The sequence below is a fragment of the Cariama cristata genome, unplaced genomic scaffold (genome assembly GCF_000690535.1).
Source record: "Cariama cristata isolate BGI_N322 unplaced genomic scaffold, ASM69053v1 scaffold3551, whole genome shotgun sequence".
NCBI classification, from domain to species: domain Eukaryota; kingdom Metazoa; phylum Chordata; class Aves; order Cariamiformes; family Cariamidae; genus Cariama; species Cariama cristata.
The window spans coordinates 149,447-170,742 of NW_009600883.1; the positions used below are offsets into that span (position 1 = coordinate 149,447).

At 38.5% G+C, this 21,296-nt stretch overlaps 1 protein-coding gene across 1 annotated transcript in view; it reads right to left on the bottom strand.

Moving 5' to 3' along the window:
- The window catches only part of SMOC2 (SPARC related modular calcium binding 2), a gene marked incomplete at its 5' end in the record, with an annotated part of 95,617 nt that extends 75,003 nt beyond the window's left edge, over positions 1 to 20,614 (bottom strand). Inside the window, 3 exons of the mRNA XM_009710203.1 lie at positions 5,353 to 5,452; positions 6,554 to 6,660; positions 20,443 to 20,614. Coding sequence (XP_009708505.1) covers positions 5,353 to 5,452; positions 6,554 to 6,660; positions 20,443 to 20,614 — 379 coding nt within the window. The remainder of the gene's footprint in view (positions 1 to 5,352; positions 5,453 to 6,553; positions 6,661 to 20,442) is intronic.
- Positions 20,615 to 21,296: the final 682 nt, after the last annotated feature.

Below are 21,296 nucleotides of genomic sequence, written 5' to 3' on the forward strand. Positions count from 1 at the left end.
TAACAACCAAGATGCCTTCAGATTACTCCATCTGTATGTGAAATGGTGAGAAATAATGACTATAAGATATTCATGTACAGTCAGGGAGAACTGAATTCTTTTTTCTATGCTTTGGGTTTTTTTTACCCTAAATTTTGATGGAAAATTGATGAATGGAGGAAGAGAGTGGCATTCACAAAGGCTAACTTTATCATAGCCAATCTAATTTCACTCTGAAATTAAATGAATGCTAGGAAAATTAGTTTCACTGGACTAACATTAATTTTTTAATAGTCTTAGGAAGCTAAAATATTCACAGAATTTCCTACAAAGGTTGAAATTAAATGAATGCTAGGAAAATCAGTTTCACTGGGCTAACATTAATTTTTTTAATAGTCTTAAGAAGCTAACTAAAATATTCACAGAATTTCCTACAAAGGGAAATCTGCAACCTTCACATAGTTTCACCTGAAATTTTCAATTTATGCAGTAGAAACTCTTCTTGTTGTCTCCAGGTTGGAGGTGAGGAGGGGTTATTGAGCTTGCATCAGTTTCTTCTACCATTCTCTGAATATATTTAGGGTAGAAGTACTTGTAGCTTAAATCATGATGGTGATAGGAAGTTGCATTTGCAAGTTTCTAGGAAATTGCATCTTCAATGCTCATGACGAATGCTCACATTTTCAGCTAGGCAATAAATAAAAATAGCAACTTATAGCTTGTCCAAAAGTTAGGCAGTACAATCAGCTTCCAAGTTTTCAGTGCACTATAAGCAACCAAATCACCACATAAATACATCTCTGGAATGGGAGAGGGCAAGGAGGGATATTAGATTCAGCAGCAGTATTTTAAGAAGAAGAATTTAGTACCATTCTAGCTTGTATGTTTGCTTAGCCATCTATCCATCTATAATTCTGATGAATTAAAAAAAAAAAAAAAAGGGAGAAATATTCATGCCTTAGTTTATTGCAAACCCCACAATTCCACCCAGTTTTACCCTAACAACTTCTGAGGCACAATAAATCTTCCCAGGAATGTGATGTGAGTTTTGCAATTTGTGATTTTAGCATATCCATTTTCTATAGTTCTGATCATATGTGACTGGGCTTTAAAAAAGAAGGTGGAAATCTATTATTATCTACTTTAAATAATGATGTCTGTTCTCCTACTAAAGAACATTTGATATGTAATCACTCAATGCAGATACCAAGAAAGAAGAAAGTAAACTTCCCATGCTGTTCTTTATCTCACATATGGGTGTGCCTGACTGCATGTACAGGGAAAGCACTACGTATGGGGACAAAAGATCTAGATGATTCAAGGATGGATATTTTTACCTGCTAACAAAAGCAATATAATGTAAATTTTAAAAGTTCAGTGCCTTCCCAAAGATATTAGTTTTCATCATATTATCTGATAATAATATTATACAGACAGGAAGAGTTTTGAATTTTTAAAGGTACTTGTACTTTGGTCTTAAAAGACGATCCTGCCATCTTAATTGTAAGGTTATAAATATATAATAATAAATAATAGAATAATAAAACGTGTGTCTCTACCACTGCAATCTCACTGGCAAAAGCCCAGAGTAGTTAATAGGGCACAAAACCCCCACAGTAGGTGAACACTGTATTTTCCAATGATAATTTAACACCTGCTTCTCAATTTCTGCCCCATTTCCCAGGACTCCATGTCTATGGAATTTCAGTTGTTCCCTGCAGTGCTGATAACAGAGACGGCGAGCTGTAAAAATGTCTTTTTTAAGTCTGCTGTTCTTTAGTGAAAGTATTGGGGGACATTCATCATTTTTAAGGAGCTTTCTTTTTAATGCTGTCATGGGAATGTGTTTGATTTACTCTCCTTCTCACCACTGCTCCTGCAACAGTGGAGATTATTTCCATGGAGTGGAATGGCATTCTGAGATTTATCGTGTGTATTTTAGCAGTACCAAGTGTTGGTGCGGGAATAACTGGAAAGGATGGAAGAAGAGCCTCCTTCAGGTAAAGATGTAGTAATTAAGGTGAAGGTTTTACATAAATCAGTTGGAGTCTCCTGCATTTTTTTAATACTGCTTATAAACTTCATCCTTGCACACCCCGTGTCTCTAGTGAAACAGACAGCTTCAATAAGAACAACCAGAACAACACAATGAGAAAAAAAACGGCTCATACAGCTATTGTAGATACATAAAAAAAATATACGTGACACTTTTCTGTCTTGGGACCTGAGATATCTTTAGGAAGCATCACATTATGTAGCTAACCAATATTAACAGTTAGATAAACCCAGAGATCGTTTCACCTATCCAAGTATCACATAGTGAATGTGAAGCACGGATAGGGGATGAAATTCAGAAACCAAACTCCTAACTGCCATCCTAAATTCTGCTCCATATTTCCTCTATTAATATCCAAGTTCTTCCAGGCTCTTGGAAGTCATGCTCTTCTTTCCTATTTCTGGATATTCACCAAAGCCAAAGGTGGTTCTACTGGGAAAAAATGAAAGGCAAGAAATTATCCCGTAATTTAGGAACATCACAGTTGATTAGACATGTATTCAAACCTGATCTGAAGTTACTGAAGAACTAACCTAGAATTGAAAAGAAACACTGAACATTTTCATTGAAAAGAGAAATTTTCACACATTCCGTGGTATCACATTTCCTATGAGAAAATCATTACAAAAGCATGTTCACAATTGACTCTACCTGCCATCCTGATTGTCTGTGCACATTCTCCTCTAAAGGGAAAAGTTGGCAAAAGTGATCCTGGGGAAAAAAAGTCTGGTGCATGCAAACTGAGTAATTTGCATAAATGTCTTTGAAATTGCTATAGCATCATACCCACAGAATATACAGAAGCAAGTGAAAGTACATAAACATTTTGGTGTCAGGGTGCCACTGCTACAGAAGATCTGCCTGCAACACCAAAAAATAGCAAGGCAATGCCTGCAAGGAGGCTAGCAATGACACAATGTATTAGACTGACTAGGGACAACAGCAGTGGAAGAATCGGCATCCCTGAAATACCGGTTAAAACAGGAGTACATCTACTCAGCTTCAGTATATCCACTAACATTTTGATTGTACTTCCCATGCATAGTGGTAATAAAGAAAAAGTACAAAAGGGAATCAACAGTGATCTGGAAAACATCAACAGTCCTTCTGGGGGGAAAAACCCTTTGTTATCCTAAACAGATGGCAATTTTGAATATATACTGGGAAATGGGAGAGGGGTGCAGTTGTGCTTCAGGCTTTCATTCTGAAATATAAGAGCAAAGTTTTGCCTTATTATACCACATAACTTTCTGAGAAAATTTGCTGCTGCCTTGTCTGCTGAATAAGAAGGTTTTTCCAGACCTCTTAAAACCGAGCCCTCAGCCACTACCTCTGCAAAATCCCCTAGCATTTCAAATCTCTTTCCAAATTCTGCTGCAGCTGAACATCTTTCCTGGGGGACAAAGGAGAAGTGGTAAGCGGTAAAACATGAGAGCACTGATATGAGCAGGGGAAGAAATGTGCAGAGATAATCCCAAAGGGTCTCACAACAATTGGAAAGTTACCCATGATCTTCCATGGAGCAAAATCAGACTCTGCACACTCACCTGGGCCCTGGAGCAGTCTAATTATCTCTGGGCTGCTACATAAAAATCGAGTATTACTATCACCTTCTCCTTAGCATTTCTGTAAAACTAACTTCCCCTCCAACCCCTCCAAAACCAAGTCGAAGCAATCTGGCAGCTTATCTGCTGGGCACATGAATATACCTTTGAGAGGAACTAGGGTTTGGTTCCTGTAGCGATAGAATAATTTTCAATTTATTAACTAACCTAGAACTACACTGCAGTTTCTCTTCAATAATACCAAATACAAATAGAAAAAGTGAAAGTACAGTAACTAGCTCAGCCACATTTTGAGCCAAAAATAATGCTGTATGTTGTGACACATCTGCCAAACAATTACTTGTTGAATTTTCAGCATCAGCATAACCCCTTTTCCACTGATGTCAGTGAAAGGGAGCAAGCTACAAACTGATATTGCAGGGAAGCAATGAAGGCATGCTTTCAGAGAAGCCCTGGCTATGGACATGCAAAAGCACCTCTACTCAAGAATATGCTGAAGCACAAAAATGCTGTCCTAGCCATGTGTCTTCTGAAGATGTGATCCAGTTATAAACAATAATTACACTAAAATGAATGCCCATTTTTCTCTATTTTAAGGGTTCTGAACATTTTTATATTATTTTTCACAACTGACTCATTCCACATTGACTTTTCAGACAAGATCAAAAGGATTACTCTGAAGAGTATCTTTCTGGCTAAAGTTCACCTACAGCCAAGATGCATGGAAGATTCTGCAAACCATTTAAACAAGACAGACCTTAAAAGTGGAATTAACTTTTACAATCTTGGTTGAAACTTTCTCACTGGTATCTTCCTTCCTCCATCTATTTATTAAAAACATCAATATTGTGCTTGAACTATTGAAGTACATCAGACCGGGTGAATTCCCCCAAAGGCTCTAATCCACTTTTTCTCCAGCTTCATTTACACTACATGGTTAGATTTCTAAAGCTATTTCTTCCGCTCTCTGACAGAGAATGGTGCTGCAGCACAAAGAGAAATGTAATACATAGAGCTCAAGTATTTTTAGAGCTATTTCTGTGCAATTCTGTCAGCCTCAAGGAAGGTGAATAACAATTCTGGCAACTGTTCATACACTTGGGATTTATATTTATTATCAATGCCAATGAAATAGGGTCAGAAGCAAATTCCTGAAAAACAGTGAACCTGTTAATGGTCCTGATGAAAGACAAAAGGGTGTTCTTTCATTGGGCTATGTTAGAAAACAGGACATTGACACTCCATATTTTTTGGGGGGGTTGGGGTTTTTTTTCTATACTCTGAACACTTAAAATATTGAAAAGGCAAAGCGCTCTGAAATTTTTTGCGACGAGTTTATGTGCAAGAGAGTTTCAACATAAAGGATGACCTCAGCAAGCCAGTTGCACGGTTTCATATATTGACACATAAATATCGTACAAACAACCACTGCAGAAAACCCCTTCAATAGGTAGATTATAGTACAAATAAAGTAGATGGATCATAGAATCACGGGGAGGTTCAGGGTGGCAGTAACCTCAGACCTCATGCAGGCCTAGCTTAAAAGCTAGACTAACTTTCTCAGAGCCTCATCCAGTTGAGTTTTGCACATCCCCAGGGATGGGGCAACCACAGCTTCCACCAGCGCCTGCTTCTGGGCTGAGCCACTCTTCCAATGAATAATTTTTTTTCCTTACGTCTAATCATATGCCATGGATAAACTCTGCTGTTCATGAGACAATGTCATAAACTGGCCAGCCAAACAAGTCTTACCTGGGCACCGGGGAGTTTTGTGGGCCACCGCAGTACCACTGATAGGACGACCGTTGGGAGTGACACACCAGCAGTATCCAGTGTAACTATGGCACTGAACCTGTCAGAAATGACATGGACCACCGGCAGTCTGTCAGACTTACGTCTGTTATCCCACAGCTTTCATGACGCATGAGTACAAAAGACTAGTCCAGTAAACTATATTGACAAAACCTAGAACAACAAACTGTAATGGACCTAATCTCAGTTCTACATATGATTCTTTAGCATAAACTCTTCTTTATCTCAACCAAAGTGTGGCAGGTCCTTCAGAATCCAATGGAAGAGAAAACTATTGAAATATGTGGTTGTTTACACCGTATTTCAGAAGAGTGAGGTGCAGGTGTTATGAAAACCTCACAACAAAGTTCCTCAAGGGACACATAAACTGTTCCTGAAGCAAGCAATCTCGAGCTTTTTTCTACGTAGAGAACATATTGTTCCACCCACTGAAGGAGCAGGACAGAGTGCTTCTGCCAGCATTATTCATATCCCAAGCTGTCAGAAAGGAAACTCTTGGAATTCCTCTTAGAAATCAATTGCATTATATTTCCTGAGGGGCAATATCACTTCCCTCATCATGCTTAAAATGAGAAAGATTGTCTTCTGCACAACTCCGCAACTGAAATGCGGTACAGGGGCGGCAGAAGGTAATCTTGATTGGAACATATATCACAGGGTAAGCTTCTAACTGCGTCCCTTCTGAATTCCATGATCTAACCTAAGTAAATTAGTCTCAGACCATGTGTTTGTGCAGAAATTCAGCTGAGAATAGGGAAGAATCCTGTATGATTCATGCTTTAGAACTAAGATACGGACTCTGGTCACAGGATTTCTGGTTCAAATCAGGAACAGATCAGAAATTCCAAGCATTTTACCATCTGATGAGTATTCAGGGGGCTACAAGAATGACACAGCTGCCTCAGCCTAGAAGAACAGGGAGCGTATCACATGAACGGTAATGTTTGGCTCTTTTGCAGGCCAATTCTGAAAAAAAAGAACAAGGACTCGGCACAAAACATTAATTTTCCTTCCGTTTTTTAACGTCAATGTTAGCAGAAATTACATTTCCCTTCATTACACTTATCTCTTCTTCATCCTCTGCAAACACACATATTCTGACTTTCCGGTCATGCAAGATACTGAATGAAAAATTTTCAACCTGACTATATGTGCCATCGTCATTGCATTCTGGGATAAACACTTGTTGAAATTCCTTGCGAGCTTGTTCCTGGGTGTACTTCCTCTCAGCCACACATCTGGAAACATCTAGAGAAAGGGAGAAGACAAGTCAGTTGGATGATGCAATATGAAGAAAAGCTCGGTAGTAAACTAAATTAAGAAAAAGGAAGAAGGGTCCGAGACCCATGAAAGAAAATCAGAATCATAATCAGTGAAAATGTACAATCACTTGCATTTTTAGGAAAGAAAACCAATAGAAGACAATAATTTCTGGACAATAATCCAGAACCGGGAAATTAGGAGAGATGCCTTTGGAGACAACCTTGCAGCTCCAACTGCTGCCGAAGGACAGAAGCCCAAACACCACAATAGCTGCCACATTGTGCCCCACAATATTCTCTCAGTGCTGGTGGCAGCACCAGCTTTCTAGCACTTCAGCAAAGGCAAAGCAGGCAGCACGAGTATAGCTGCCTTGTATTTCCTACTGTGAGTTTACACCCCATTTACTGCAGCTAGGCAGCAATCTCAGCTGTGACTACAGGTGTGCCTACCAAGCTGGTAAATAAATAAATAAATAAATAAATAAATACACTGTACAGCCTAGGGGCTTATTGGGGAGGTGATTCAATAATAATTTTGGACATGCTTAATTTATATCATGTGAAAATTTAGTGTAACAGTTTATGACTCAGACATGGCACGAGTCAAGTCTACCACGTGGTCCTTTTTTGTCCACTGTGTGGTTTCTTCCACCACCTCCTGCATCACTTCGTACTTGTCTCCATCCAAGACAAGGTACCGAACTAGATAGTTTTAATTCAGTACAGTTTCTATTGTCTAATAAATTATATTTTCTACTACATATACTTTATTTCAACTAGACAGCCAAGAGCTGAGAAAAGACACACAACATAAGCTGTTCTACTGGGGTTTTTTTGTTTAAAGCCACTACAAATTTTAGCATGTTGCTGATGCAGAATCAGTATTTCAGGATCTGCTTGAGCTAAGCAATTTCAGGAGAAACGAGAAAACCAGGCAAGCTTAAGGTAGTAATAATGATTTCAAGATGTGACTGTAACATCTGAATTAGAATGATCTCAAACATACAAGGAGAGAAATTTGCTGCTTCTGATCCCTGTTTTGTTTCAAGACTGTTTGACAGTAACTGGCTAGTTTCCTTTCAGGGCTAAAACTGTCCAGCGATTACCTGTGAGACAGGGATGCTGTGGTGATTCGTAAATGTTTGTGCAGTTCTTTGAAAGCACGGGGACAGGCTTGCTAGTCCATTCAAGTTGCACATTAAACAGAGTCTGAACAGTGAAGCCACACCACTTTCACTTGCCCATTTGATACCAGCATATCTTGACAGGGTTTTGGTATCTAACAGTCCCAGGAGCATACAGGTGAGCCAGCTAAGTTCCTTGTCCCCCAAGCACCCTCTCTGTGCCAGTATCATCCAGACACACATGCACAGAAACGCCACAGAAGCTTGGTGCAACGGCAGAAGTCCTTTCTACAGGATGAATCCTTCACTGGTCATCTCCACCGAGCTTTGGACAACTCACCTGGCAACATTAGCATAAAAAATTCCCTTCAAGTCCTAGGCAATCTGGTGTGGAAGTGTAGCATAATGAGGACAGAAACTGGTCCTCAGCATCTGCATCCTGAAAACAAAATTGGGGCCCCTTAATTCTAATCTTCATATTGATTTTCCTTCTGGTCTTGGATTCATATGCACTACTCCTGTGCATTAGTTTACTCTTCTCACAGGAGCATTATGAGAGTTCATGTTGGTAAAATGCCCAAAATACAAGTTGTTTCACTTTGAAAAACTATGTTACAGTCTTAACAACCTTAATCATATTATGCTGTTTCAGGAGGGATATTCACAGAGATGCAATGTTACCTAAAACAGACAGAAAAGTTCAACCATCCAGAAATGTGAGTAAAATAATAAGGAACTGAATTAATTGGTATTCTAATACTTTAATAACTTGTTTCATCAAGGGAAAATTACAGTCAATGTGCTGTGCAGCTCAGGTAAAGTCTGTTAATGTATGCACTGCCAAAGTTTTTTGGGAAAAAAAAAATATTTTAAGTAAGCTTTGGTGTCGTAAGCCTTCTTCTGAGCATGGTTTGGTTTTACAGTACTTAATAACATGTGGTTTTAATGTAGCTAGAATTTTAACTGAAAATAAATCACTCCTTTGTTGGACCTCTGTCCTCGTTTTTCTAGAATGACATGTGGTTTAAATGTCTAAAAGGAAAAGTGATATAAATTCCATCACATAAGGTCTCTGATATAGTACCAGCAGGGTTGTAAATTATCTCCAATATTTGAATTATCATAAAAACATGCCAAGGAGAAAGAGAAGTTCTCCAATATTGTCCACCACTTGTTCCTAAACAGCCTGATGCTCTAAAGGCCTCCTATTTGTGGATGATCTAATATGCTTTAAAATCAACAATGACCAAATTTAGTGGAATATAAAATTCATATTTGAGCCTTATTTTGTGTTATATAACCATGGAAACCTTTTAAAGCTGTTGGGCATTACTGTGCTGCAATATACTCAAAATAAACCCATGAGGAAGACCTCTTATCAAGTTAAGCATCTGAAACTGTGTATAGTCAAAATACTATTCCCAGTTCAGGATTTTTATTTCACCAAGGTATTACCACAGGGGAATAACTGACACAGAGATGTGGTCCAAACCTGATAGAAGAAAAATAATAGGGTGGTCAAGATGAAAAAGAGGACATACAAAAACGTTCTTCCTCAGAATACTAATGAACATTAGATTATTAATTCAGAGGAGCTAAATTCCTTCCAAATAAAACACCACTGAAGCCAAAAGAAGTTACTATATTTTTTACAATAAATTTGTAAGATTACACCACCTAAGCATCTGCCTCTGTATCCTGGTTGCAATACCTTCTAAATTTATTGCGTGATTTCAAACAAATTTTCCAAAGGAAAAGAACTCAAGAGATTTAAGTGCTAGGCATTTATGTAAAATAAAAGCTGAAAAAAGATGAGAAAATTAATTCTTGCCATGATTGGGACAAAGGCTGAAACATGAGCTCACATCAAAATATCAGACAAGAGATAGATGTAACAGCTCCTAACCGGCAGAAGTCAGTGATGGGCGAGATCCTAATCCAAAAAGAAATAAACCTTCCGCATGGCCATTGCTCACGCTTACTCAGCAAACCCAAATCTGGGACTCACTGTGCAAAGTCCTGTGAGTGCACCAAGATAATTCTTGTCTTCGGACTCCTCTGTGCACCTTACACAAGTGTAACTAATGAAGATGACTCATGTGGATCTCAGATTAGTAGGATGGGTCTAAGCTTAAGTGGCTTGCCAGTAGGAGGTTTGTAGGAATATTGACATCTAAGGGGATACCAGTGAAGTCTCTCACATACAGATTCAACTTTCTTCTTTATCTAGAACAGGAATAATTCAGATCAGGACGGACCCTGATTATTTTGAAATGAAGACTGAGGATGAAAGGTGGTGGGATGTACCTGGTACCTCTGTGCTGATTAATCAGCCCACAGCTTTGATTTTGATCATCGTGGTCCCCCTGAGCAAAGCAGACTAAACCCTTTTGCAGTGAATGGCATCACACTGCTGACAAACAACCTGAGAGCAGAGGGGACTCCAAGTCTGCAAGGTGTTGGAAGGATGAAAAGCACTGTGCAATGCTGTTCATCACAGGAATAAGTCAGCCTTGTTTCACTGGTGTTATACTGGATTTCTAGCTCTAAAAAAAAAAAAAAAGCTTTTTTTTAAATCTGTTTTTGTTTAAACTTTTGGAACCATCTAGCAGAAAAATAAGGGGCTTGAAATTGTTACTGGTTTCTGACTAGAATTCCCACTACACTTTATTTCTCTCCCTAGCTTAAGTATTAATAAGGGAGCCAGCAGGCTCAAGCAGGAATCCGGTATATGACCTGCTGAAAAGACCATTTGGTTCTAAGACTTGTAAAAAGCTGGCTGAAACGAGGCCTTATTTGCCTTTACTCAGACAATGGGAAAAACTAATTTTGCAGATATATATGCCCAGCTGTAATTCTGAATTATGTCAACGACTGACTCAGTGAGACTTTACCCTGTCAGCTCCAGGTAAAGGGGTTTTTACATCCCAAAAGCTTGCTGGGAAAAAAAATTCTCCTAGCATAGAAACTGAGCAGGAAGATGCATGAGTTTGCCTTAAAATGAGTCTCACTTGGACTGTACTGGCCGTCAGACCGGGTTGGTACAGGGCTGGATGCATTTTAGCACAGCACGTTGGCCACTGTGTTGATTGTACCACTGTGACTTAGCATCAGGACTGCAAAGCAGCCAGAGGTTTAAGACAACAAATACATCTCGTGATGTATAACTGAAGACAAAAATGAGTGAATGGGAATACAGAGAACTGAGAACTGACAGAAATACGGAGGAGATTACAGAGTTGTAGCTGTTTGGGCAAGTCTTTTTGAATTGCCCTGGTGATGATTCTGGCTTCCAGAGGAGACCAGTGTCTGGAAGGCACAGGTGAAATATAAAGTCATCTTAATTCTGTGCTAAGCTTCTATGTGCAGCAGGGAAGACTTTCATCTATGAAGTGAAGCGGTGCCGGTACACCGCTGCCAGATCCAGAACCAGATTCTGTCACGTGTGACACCTGGGAGCACAGGACTTCCTCAGATAGCACTGAAGTCAATAGGAAATTGCAGCACCCAAAGATATTCTAGAAACAGAATTAGCCTCACAAACAACACAGGACTGACTTGGAACTAATCTCATTTTATGCCTTATTTCCAACAGTACGGCACCAAAACCACTGAGCTTCGGGGAAAAAAAAAAAAAAAAAAGAAAACATCCATCAACTTCAACTCTGCTGGCTAATCCTTGCATAATATATCACACAGAGAGAAGTTTATTACTGCAAAGTAGAAGTTTATCTTTAAAACAATGACACAAACTCATTAAGGGTGTAAACACCATCTCTAAAGTGACATTTAATACAATTGACTTTACAGCAACTTTGGGGCTCCACAGGGAGATCTAACCCAGATTCTCTCATGGAAAAGTAAACAGCTTGCCTAAAGAACAGATAAATCTCCTGCAAAGGTTTTGATTTAGTCCATCCGGTATTTCTTGGTTTGCTATATATTTCAGTAAGAATAAAAGTGCCTTTCCCAGTCCCAATACACTGGGCAGACTTTGCTTGCTTTCAAAGAGATTACTGTGTGTGACTTGGGCTTGTTATGTATTTATGCATAAAATACACTTCACAGTTTATTTAGTTATTTTATTATAGACCGAATATCCCTCCGAACAGATCAGAAACATTTACCACTTTGTTAAAACTACTTATAAAGTGGTTAAACTTAATCGTTGGAAGAAAAAGCTCCCTTGAGGGCTTTCCACAGATACTTAGTTGTTCTTACGCTAAAGAGAAAACTTTTCTAAAGTCACATAGATGTGAACAAGCAGACCTAGTATAGACACACAGAATCCAAATACCTCCCGCTGTTTCTCTGTAGGTTTCCCTTCTTGCCCCTCCAATATGCCAAAACACCTGTAGACTCCTACTTGCCCCTAAATTTAGAAATATACAGTGCAGCAAGCAGTTTAAAGCTAGCTATCTACCTGAGCACTTTACTGAATTGTCCTACCAATGAACCAGAATTGTTTTCTACTTCCATGTTTCTTTGTCACTGCTATACCCTTTTGCTAACTGGTAGTGATATGATAAAAGTCAAATGATCTTAATTTGTAGTTAATTTAGCACAAAAAACTGTTTTATTCAGAGCACAAGACACCATTTGGTTTATATGGCATAAACTACTCACAACATGAAAATTTTCTCTGATATCTGACCTAGGTCAATGTATATTCCAAAGAACAGATCATGTCTACCAACCAAGCATACAAATAGCCTTAGCCTCTAGTGATAGGAACCACATAGCAGGCTATACATGCTCAAAGTTTCAATTTCAAAGGTGCAGAGATTATTAGCCTCTTGGGTTGGAAAGGATGTCAGCACAGACATTTAGCCTGACACAGACATAAAATAAAACTTGCTGCTTCGTGACAAGGGCTGGCTGTCTCTTTCACTATTTATTTTTATTGCTGCATTCTGCATTCAAACAAAAAACAGCAATCTTAGCCTAAACTCTCCTCTACTGGCATCTAACAGAGGCAGGCAGTGTGGGATTTCTTTGGTGGTTTTTTTTGTTTCTTTTTCCACATTTTGCAACCACCCAGCAATTTAGATAGCTAAGCTTTAAGATAAAATAAGGAATGCTGTGCTGGATTCCTTCTTGGCACAATAGTATTTCTCTCCATTTGCTAACAGTCATATTTGGAGAGATACAGTCTGACTAAAATTGAATCAAATACTTGCAAGAAAAACTAAAGCTACAGCTTTCTGATTTTTTACATACCAAAGGCCAGACTAGGCTTTCTGAGCAGAACAGAGATTTGATAAATAATTTGGAGAAGTCTAATATAGGTCAATGTATAATTCTTGCACTGAAGATCTGGGAAGGCTTGCAACTATTTGTGGTTCCTAGTCTTCAGTGCAGTATTATTGCTTTAGCACTAGTGGTTCTACTTCACTTGCTTTAAGATGTTCATTTTATATTAAATCTGAAACTTAAATTGAAAATACACGAGCAGAAATGAAAACTCCACAAAATGAAAAAAAAAAAAAATTATTTTCATACAATTGCAGTAATGCATATTTGATTCTAAAAAGATACCTTTTTTGTGCCTAAGAATGCTCTTATATGCCTTGCTCCTGTGCAGTCTGGCTTTGGCAAATTCTGCTTGGAGAAATATTATCAAGAAAAATTGAGTATTTTAAAAAAGAGATAAATTCCACCTCCAGCAAAATGTGCATACTATTTCAGAGTTACTTGTCCTGTGCTCCATGTACCAGTAGACACATTTAAAAGACCAAAAGGTATTCCACAAAAAAATATTTCAAACTTACTGAAAACTTTATCCACCCCCATTAAATACCTACTAGAAAGTATAATCAGAAGCCAACTCCTCTTGCTTTCAGAGACTACATAAATTATAACTTCTGTATGTAGAAACCGTTTGTTCACCAAGATGTTGAATATTTTGTTTCTCAAATTAACACACTTTCTACAGTGGCTTGATACATAACAGTTTGACACACAACATAAATGAAGACTCAAAACCAAAATGAGGTTGGGGCTGAAGAGTGTTTGTACCAGGATTGCCAGCATGATAGTCTGGAAATTTGCAGTCATCTTACAGATTAAACACAGTGTCTACAGTGACAAAATATGTCTGAAAAAGGAGAATATAACTCCTAGCTAAAAGTATTTTAAGACAAAAATCTGCCCTATAATCAAATTTTTCCCAGAAGGTTCATTGTCAAAAAACCCCAAACTGATAGCACTTCTCAATACATCCTCATTTAAATATATTTTTTCACATAATTAAAAAACCCTGCCTTTTTTTTTTTTTTTTTTACTTTATTCCGTGTAAAAGATAAGAAGAGAGAGGAGAAAAGGGAAAGGTGAACTCAAGTGAAAACTGTTCTGCTTTCAATCTGCAGTCTGTGCAAGCTCTCAGTGTGTGTTCAGGATTACTTTATAGACTGACACCTTGGTTCAGTCTCACTTTCACTCCCTGCAGTTAGGAAAAGAATCCAACCTACTCACTACATCTTTCTCCCTCCAAATGAAAGATCCCAGGAGCATGTTCTGCCTCCCAAACATAGCCCACAGGGCTTCCTTCCAGGCAGCAGAAGGACTGGTCAAGCCAACGTCTCTGCCCACACCCTGACCTAAGGGGTGTCCCCAGGCATCGTGAGCACACGTCAAGCCCACACCCAGCTCGCAGGCAAACCTGAGCTTGAAGGCAGCCTCCAAGGGAATACAGGATAAGGTGTGCACTCAGAAATCACGTCCAGCATTGACAACCCGGTTCTTTAGCCAAGAGGCAACAGTAACATTTCCCCAAAGGATGCTTAGATTCATGGTTTAGTGGGCATGGTGGCATCAGGTATACCGTTGGACCTGATGATCTTTGAGGTCTCTTCCAACCATAATGATTCTATGATTCTATGAATTGTGGGACCAAGATTAATTTACGAGACCAAAATAACCGCTGTCCAGTGATGTCTCCTTTCTCTTCACAAAGGGAAAATCCTATCAGCATGTTTATTCAAGGACAGAAAGGTAACTCAATTCATATAATTTCAAACTATTTAAGCATGTTCTTAATTCATTAACTTATTGTACTAATAATTCAAATAAGTGAAACTTTTCACTATTGCTGAAAGCCCTATTTTAATGAAACAAATGCCGAGTGTTCCTCTCTAAGGAAAGCAAATAGTAAAATACCTCTTTATGGGAAATTCCACTCATATTTCGATGTGCTTCAGTCCTTTATGTGAATTGTGAGAAGGAAGATAGTACCTTTTGTTATGTCTCTGATAGCCCATAAAAGAATGGCATTTTTAAACAGCCAGGCTCTTTAAGATACCATAAATGAATTAAGCTAAACATGAGTTATCTAGGGTTTCCAATGGAGAAAGGGGATCTACACGGTTATAGAATAGCAATGACACTACCTTGTGTGATGGTTGTCCTTGGCGTGCTCACGAAGCAGCAAGGCCCTGCTGAGGCCACCTCTGCAAATACCAAATACATACTCTGAGTGACAGCCAGACTAAATGCCAAGTCACTCATGAATGAAATATCACTCTGTGTAAAGCTCCTTACATTGCCATTTTGAGTATGAACCACTCAGAGATGTGTCCCAAGGCCAGTTTAACAGTTGCCTGTAAATCCAGGTTGCTGCTACATGATGACAGTGAAGTACGGAAATGTGATGCGAGTTGACAGTTGACATTTTATAGTGATCAACAAGTTGTATCAAACCTCCAGCCACTGGAGAAGTCTTATTTTAGTGAAGTATTGGTAGAGAAGCCACAAAATCCAAGCACCTCAGCTGGGACGTTTCAAGAACTCTGTTAGGGCAGAGGTACGCTGGCAGGACTGTACATGTTAATTTGTTTTTCCATTGATCACAATTATTGATCACAAATATTACTAAGCCACTTACTTAATACATTCAGATATTAGGCTCCAATACCCCAATTCTGGGCCTCGTACATTCACTTAAAAACGAACTGAGAAAGGGAACAAGTATTCTTAATGTTATTTAAGGAACAAGAAAAAAAGAAAAAAATTAAAAAAGTTATTTTTGAGTGCATTATACTGCAAAGCTTGCAGACCACTTTCAGGACAAACTTTAGTTAAACCAACAGGAACTCCTCTTAGCCAACTCTAAGAGGGACATCTCCATGGGAGACAGAGGCTTTGTAGTTCAGGTGAAACATTCCCAGTAGCCACAAACATCCAAAATTCAGTCACAGCATTGCACATGCTCTTCAGCTTCCTCCTGACAAGCTGCCTAAATCTCAGCAAACATTCATAAAAGGAGCTTAAATAAAGTTCAAACTACCCCAGATGAACTACAGTACCACCTGTTCCAATTCACTCTCACACCGTTAGCAAAACTGCCAATTGAACTGCTGCTGGCCACTAGCCGCCGTTCCCTTGATGGTCCATCCGAGAGAAAAACTGTGGTCCCTTCACTAGACACTCCTGTTACAGATATTGATCACTTCGAACAAGATGCAATCAGCTAATAGACTTTCTGCACTTGAGACCTGAAGTTGCTGAGACAGGAGATGAAAAGTTGTCCAACAGGAATGGAAGTATTCGAAGTTTCTGAAATCTGAAAAACTCCATTAATTCCATAGAAAATCTTCTGCTAACCTAGCAAGGACTAAAGCTTGTTGTTATGTCAAAAAAGGCACAGTTTCATTGAAAAAAAACTTCAATCCCACTCCCCTCCAACCAGCATCATAATTTTAGGTTTCACAGTTAATATACATTATTTACTGTCACAGAAAACTACTTGAAAAGCCTAAAATAATTTGAAAACTGCTGCAGGAAAAATATGAGTTCACATTTTCAAAGTTCATGGGGAAAAAACTTGTTCACTAGTGGAAAGTAAATAGGGTAGCAAACCTGACAGATTTTAGCATAGGTGAAACTGATAGGAGCCAGCAGAAATGACCTGAAGCATTCTCTCAATTTTTTTTGTATTTACAATGCACAATTTTCATGACAACGGAAAATTTGAATATTGTTTGTACAATGCCATTCTACAGTATCATAGGAACAGATCTACCCTGGCATGTATCATGGCAGTCCTGTAAGAGTAGATAGGTCCAGTGCCCCAGGCTGAACAGCCTTAAATCCCTAAAAGAAGGTGGTTCTGTGCATGCTGCCTACTGGGAACAGTCTCTGGCCCATCTAACCCCACATTGATACAGTTCTTGGGAAAGCACTAGCTGGTCCGTGCTCAAAGGGCAACAGGGAGCACTCTACCAGGTTACCTGCGTAGGCAGTTATACTGTGTCCTGGCACTGCTTAATTAATTAGCGTAGATATAGCCTCTGTGTCTTTCCAACCAGTTTAAAAGCAATCATATTGCTTTTCCACTTCTTGTATGTTTTGTTTCTTTGGCTATGCTGGGTCAGAGTTACTGTGAAGCATTTGTGTGTGCGTGTAGTGGATCCCCATCACAGGTGATATTTCGACAGTCCCCCTAACACAAATAATATTTCTCAAATGTCAACATACATTTATTTATTAGATTCATAATCTTGTTGCACAGTAAATGCCTGTGTCAAGCAAGTGGCAAATCTCCAGAACTTCAGAATTTAGATTTTGTTTGGAAAAGTATCCAAAAATGTGGATGTTCATCTACAGTGTATGCAGATTATTTGAGACTTTTGGAACTGCAAAAGCAGACTGGAAATGTTACAAGATTATAATTTCTTACAGCATTTCCAAGCCTAGCAATGCATTCCAGCACTGCGTGGAAGTGGACTGTAGAAAAAGAAAAATATTATAAAACTTTGTAATGTCTTCAGAAAAACGCACTATCAGAACCATGAGATTTTAATGCTTATTTTGTCAAAGGTGAGCTGTGTTTCAGAACTGAGGGAAAGGTTCAGGGTTCATTCCTTTTCAGGTTTGTTTAAGCTCTTTTGATCTCTGCTGCAGCCATCAGGAACTAGAAGGACAGGAGTACGAGAAAAGAAAATTGTTTAAATTCTGCCAGTTTTCTGTCATTTAGTTTTAAGATCCAGACTCTAAAAATGGTTTCCTTTGCAATGCTAAAGAATTACCTGGGCTGAGCACTGTTGCTGTGATCAAAACTTGCATTAAGAAAGGAAAGCAAGCATATTTAAAGCAAACCATCCCTTTGTAATTTCAGTATTTAAGTGATCAAAACCAAATAGATGAGACAAGTGTTGAGAAGAGGTGAGGAGGAGAAATGATAGTCATTCTAAATTTGGCTTTCTCAGGAAAAAAGACACAGAGAAAGCAGCCATTAGTCTGGTGGTGATTCAAACTCCCTTACGGATATAAAAGGGAAGCACAGTTCTGAATATATAATCAAGAAATGATGGACTCAAAATTATTCCAAAAGGTTGTCAACAGAAACTGTCAAGGTGTTCAGATCTCTAGAGAACAGACCGAACCAAACAAGAAGCTGGTCACCATGTTTTCAATCAATTAAAATGGCACCTGGAAGTATTTGATTTTCAGACAAGATTTTTGTGAGGTGAACAAAATTCACCTAACCTTCTCGGGATTTTTACCCAAGAAGAAGACAGGAGGAGACAGACACAGACTTAAGACTGCCTTTTCCAGTCAATAATGGATGAATATCAGACACAGATTTAAAGTTGTGAATCCTATACCAGGAATTCTCTCTTTTCTCCCTTCATAACTTCCATATGCAAACATGCATGTTTCTTTCCCTTTTTCCTGCATTAGCAACCTCAAAACTTGCTTCAAAACCAATGTTTTAATGGGGGGGTGGAGTCTCTGGTTTTTTAGGGGGACAGACGAACACTTCCAAAAAGATTTGCTTTCATTCCGACACAGAATGAAAGAAAATTCTGAAACCTTGAGAGTTGCTCTGAAATGTAACCATCACTTTCTGGTTAGCCATACTGAAACAACCCTCTGCTCTTTGGTCAAGCAACACCTGCAACAACAAATTTCACCACTCAAAAGCAACTGCTCAAAAGAGGTCTTAATCTGAGGGCTTCCTTAGCTCTTTCAGAAGAATATTTGGTACTATCAAAAGTAGCTCTAGCAATGCTAAAACTGAAATTGCAGCTAGGCCAACAAATCATCTTTTTCTTCTCTAAAACTTGTTTTTACAGCTTGAAATATTTCTGATGATTGCAGCCCTGGGTAAAGACATTGATCACTTCAAAATTTAAGACTGCCTTGATTGAATAAGAAATACTATGACAATGTAAAATTTAAAAAAGCACTGGTCTCTTGCTGATATCAATCAAGTATATCATTGGCAATCGCGTCTGTTGCCAAAGGAAAAAATATTTAAACATCAGAATGATGTTTGCATTCATTTAATTGAAAGACTAAAAAATATCTGATTGACGAGGGCATGATGGGTATTTGCCATTACCAATAGTTAAGCTGCCTAAGGTGTCTAATTCCAAGTCTACAATTGTACTGACACACTATTCATTAATAAATAAACAGCAAATGAGCAGTTCTCCAAAATGTAGTTGTTGACTGCAGAAAAATTTGCCAGTGTCACCAAGGACACCTTCAGTAGGGCAATTCAACACATCTTTATGGAAAAATTTTCTTGCAGATGACATTGTCAATATGGTAAGAGGGAAAAACAACGAAGAAAAACACTCAAAACTGATTCCCATAAAAGTGTATAATGATCTAATGTATAAAATGAACAAAGTGCACAATAATTCCCTGTGTTGTTCATGAGTGTAACAAAAGCTTTGGCTCAGGTAGCTTCATTATGTTATCCTCGTTCGCAAAAGTAAATAGATCCATCAGCTAATACAACGGCTTATTATGAAAGGGCTGAAGAATGAGCATACTGTTTCATCTAGGCAGAAGATGAGACAGAATGTCTCTTTGAAGCAGTCTTGATGCTTCAGGGGTTTGCTGGAGGGAATGGAGAGAGATGATGTGGAAAATTGTCTCCTAGAGGTTGAATCGGTGTGGTCCCTGGGGTTTTCTTCCCCCTCCCCTGCCTCTTCTGGACATAGAGAAAGGGAAAGTAAATCTTTATGACCACTGCTATGCTTACATTTTAGAAAGAAGATCATTGTGTTGGGAATCACCCTACACTTCAGTAAGGAACTGTGTTCTCTAGCACCAGACGACTCTAAAAGTGAGAAGATTTAACTGTGAATACTTTATAAGTATTGGAACTGAAGTGCTAAGGTTGCATGTCACACAGTCTCTCTAAACAAAGATCAGAAGTAAAAGAGTGGATGATGTAGGCAGGAATAGCCTGTGAGGGCTCTAAGCATTGCAAGCTTTTTTTTTTTCTGTTTTTGTCTCTGTAGGAAACACAAGACTCAATTCGACCATTTCTAACTCAAACCGCCAAACCGTGGTACACGAGAAACCTCAGGAGATAACAATCTTAAGAGTTACTCTGAGCCTGCCAAGGATATGCTCCTTCAGAACAAGGACCTAACCTTGTAATTTCCTTAATCTTGATTTATTATAGTGTAAACGGGTGAGGCAGTCATATTTTTGCTGATGAATAAAGATTAATTTATCTTTATGTAGCATATTGTTACAGAATTAACAGGATGGATTTCAATCTACTTGCTTTTAGAAAACTCTTCAAGTACAGCACTCCTAATTTTCAATACACATACATTTTCTAAAACTATTTAAAGTCTATTATTTTTCATTACGGTCAAGAGAAATTTCAATTTGCTCACCTTTGCAGTTGCCCCGGTAGGCTATTTCCAGCTGAGGGTCTTTGCATTTTGCTCGTTGAAATTCACACCGGGACAGAAAAGTTCTTCCATCAGATGCACAGAGTGATTTCTGAGGGGAACCTGCACAGTCCAGGCTGCATTCTCTGTCTTTGTCTTGGTCCACTCTCAAAAACTAGAAAAAATAAATTAACATTGTAGGAATGTTATTCCCATGTGAAAACTGCTCTGTGATCCCCTTCCCCAGGGAAGACGTACAAATATTACTCAAAACTGAAAAGAAAGCTCTGCCTTTTTAGCCTATTTAAATACTAGCTGATTCATTGGATCGGGGGTTATTCAGCTGCTGCTTTGAAATGGTAGTGATTGCAATATTTCTGTAGCATACACTAAATCCACTATCGCAATTAAGAAATCTCTGAATCTTCTTCAACCATTATGAAGCTGAAAACAGCAGCTTGGAGTCTTTCAAGTAAAAACGGTGATATTCTGCATAACAAAAATGAAAGAGCAAAGGAAACTTGTTTATTTTATTAGCTATGCATTAACTATCCACAATAACAAGCTAAAAAGTCTGTTCTAAGATCCAAATAGGATTTTTAACATCAATACTAATCTAAAATTATGCTCATAATATCTCTAATGACCTCAGTGCAAGAGGTCTGAAGAGAAATGAGCAAGGTAGGAGAATCTTATGAAGCACCTTACGAAACGTAACAGATCGTTTATTCTTACAATGTTCATATTCAAAATCTAAAGACCCTCAACAAAACAGAAATTTCAGATACATTTTCTAGAAATATTTGTATTTGTGCATATGCTTGCCTATAAAAACACATGCCAAGATAGAAGAGGGA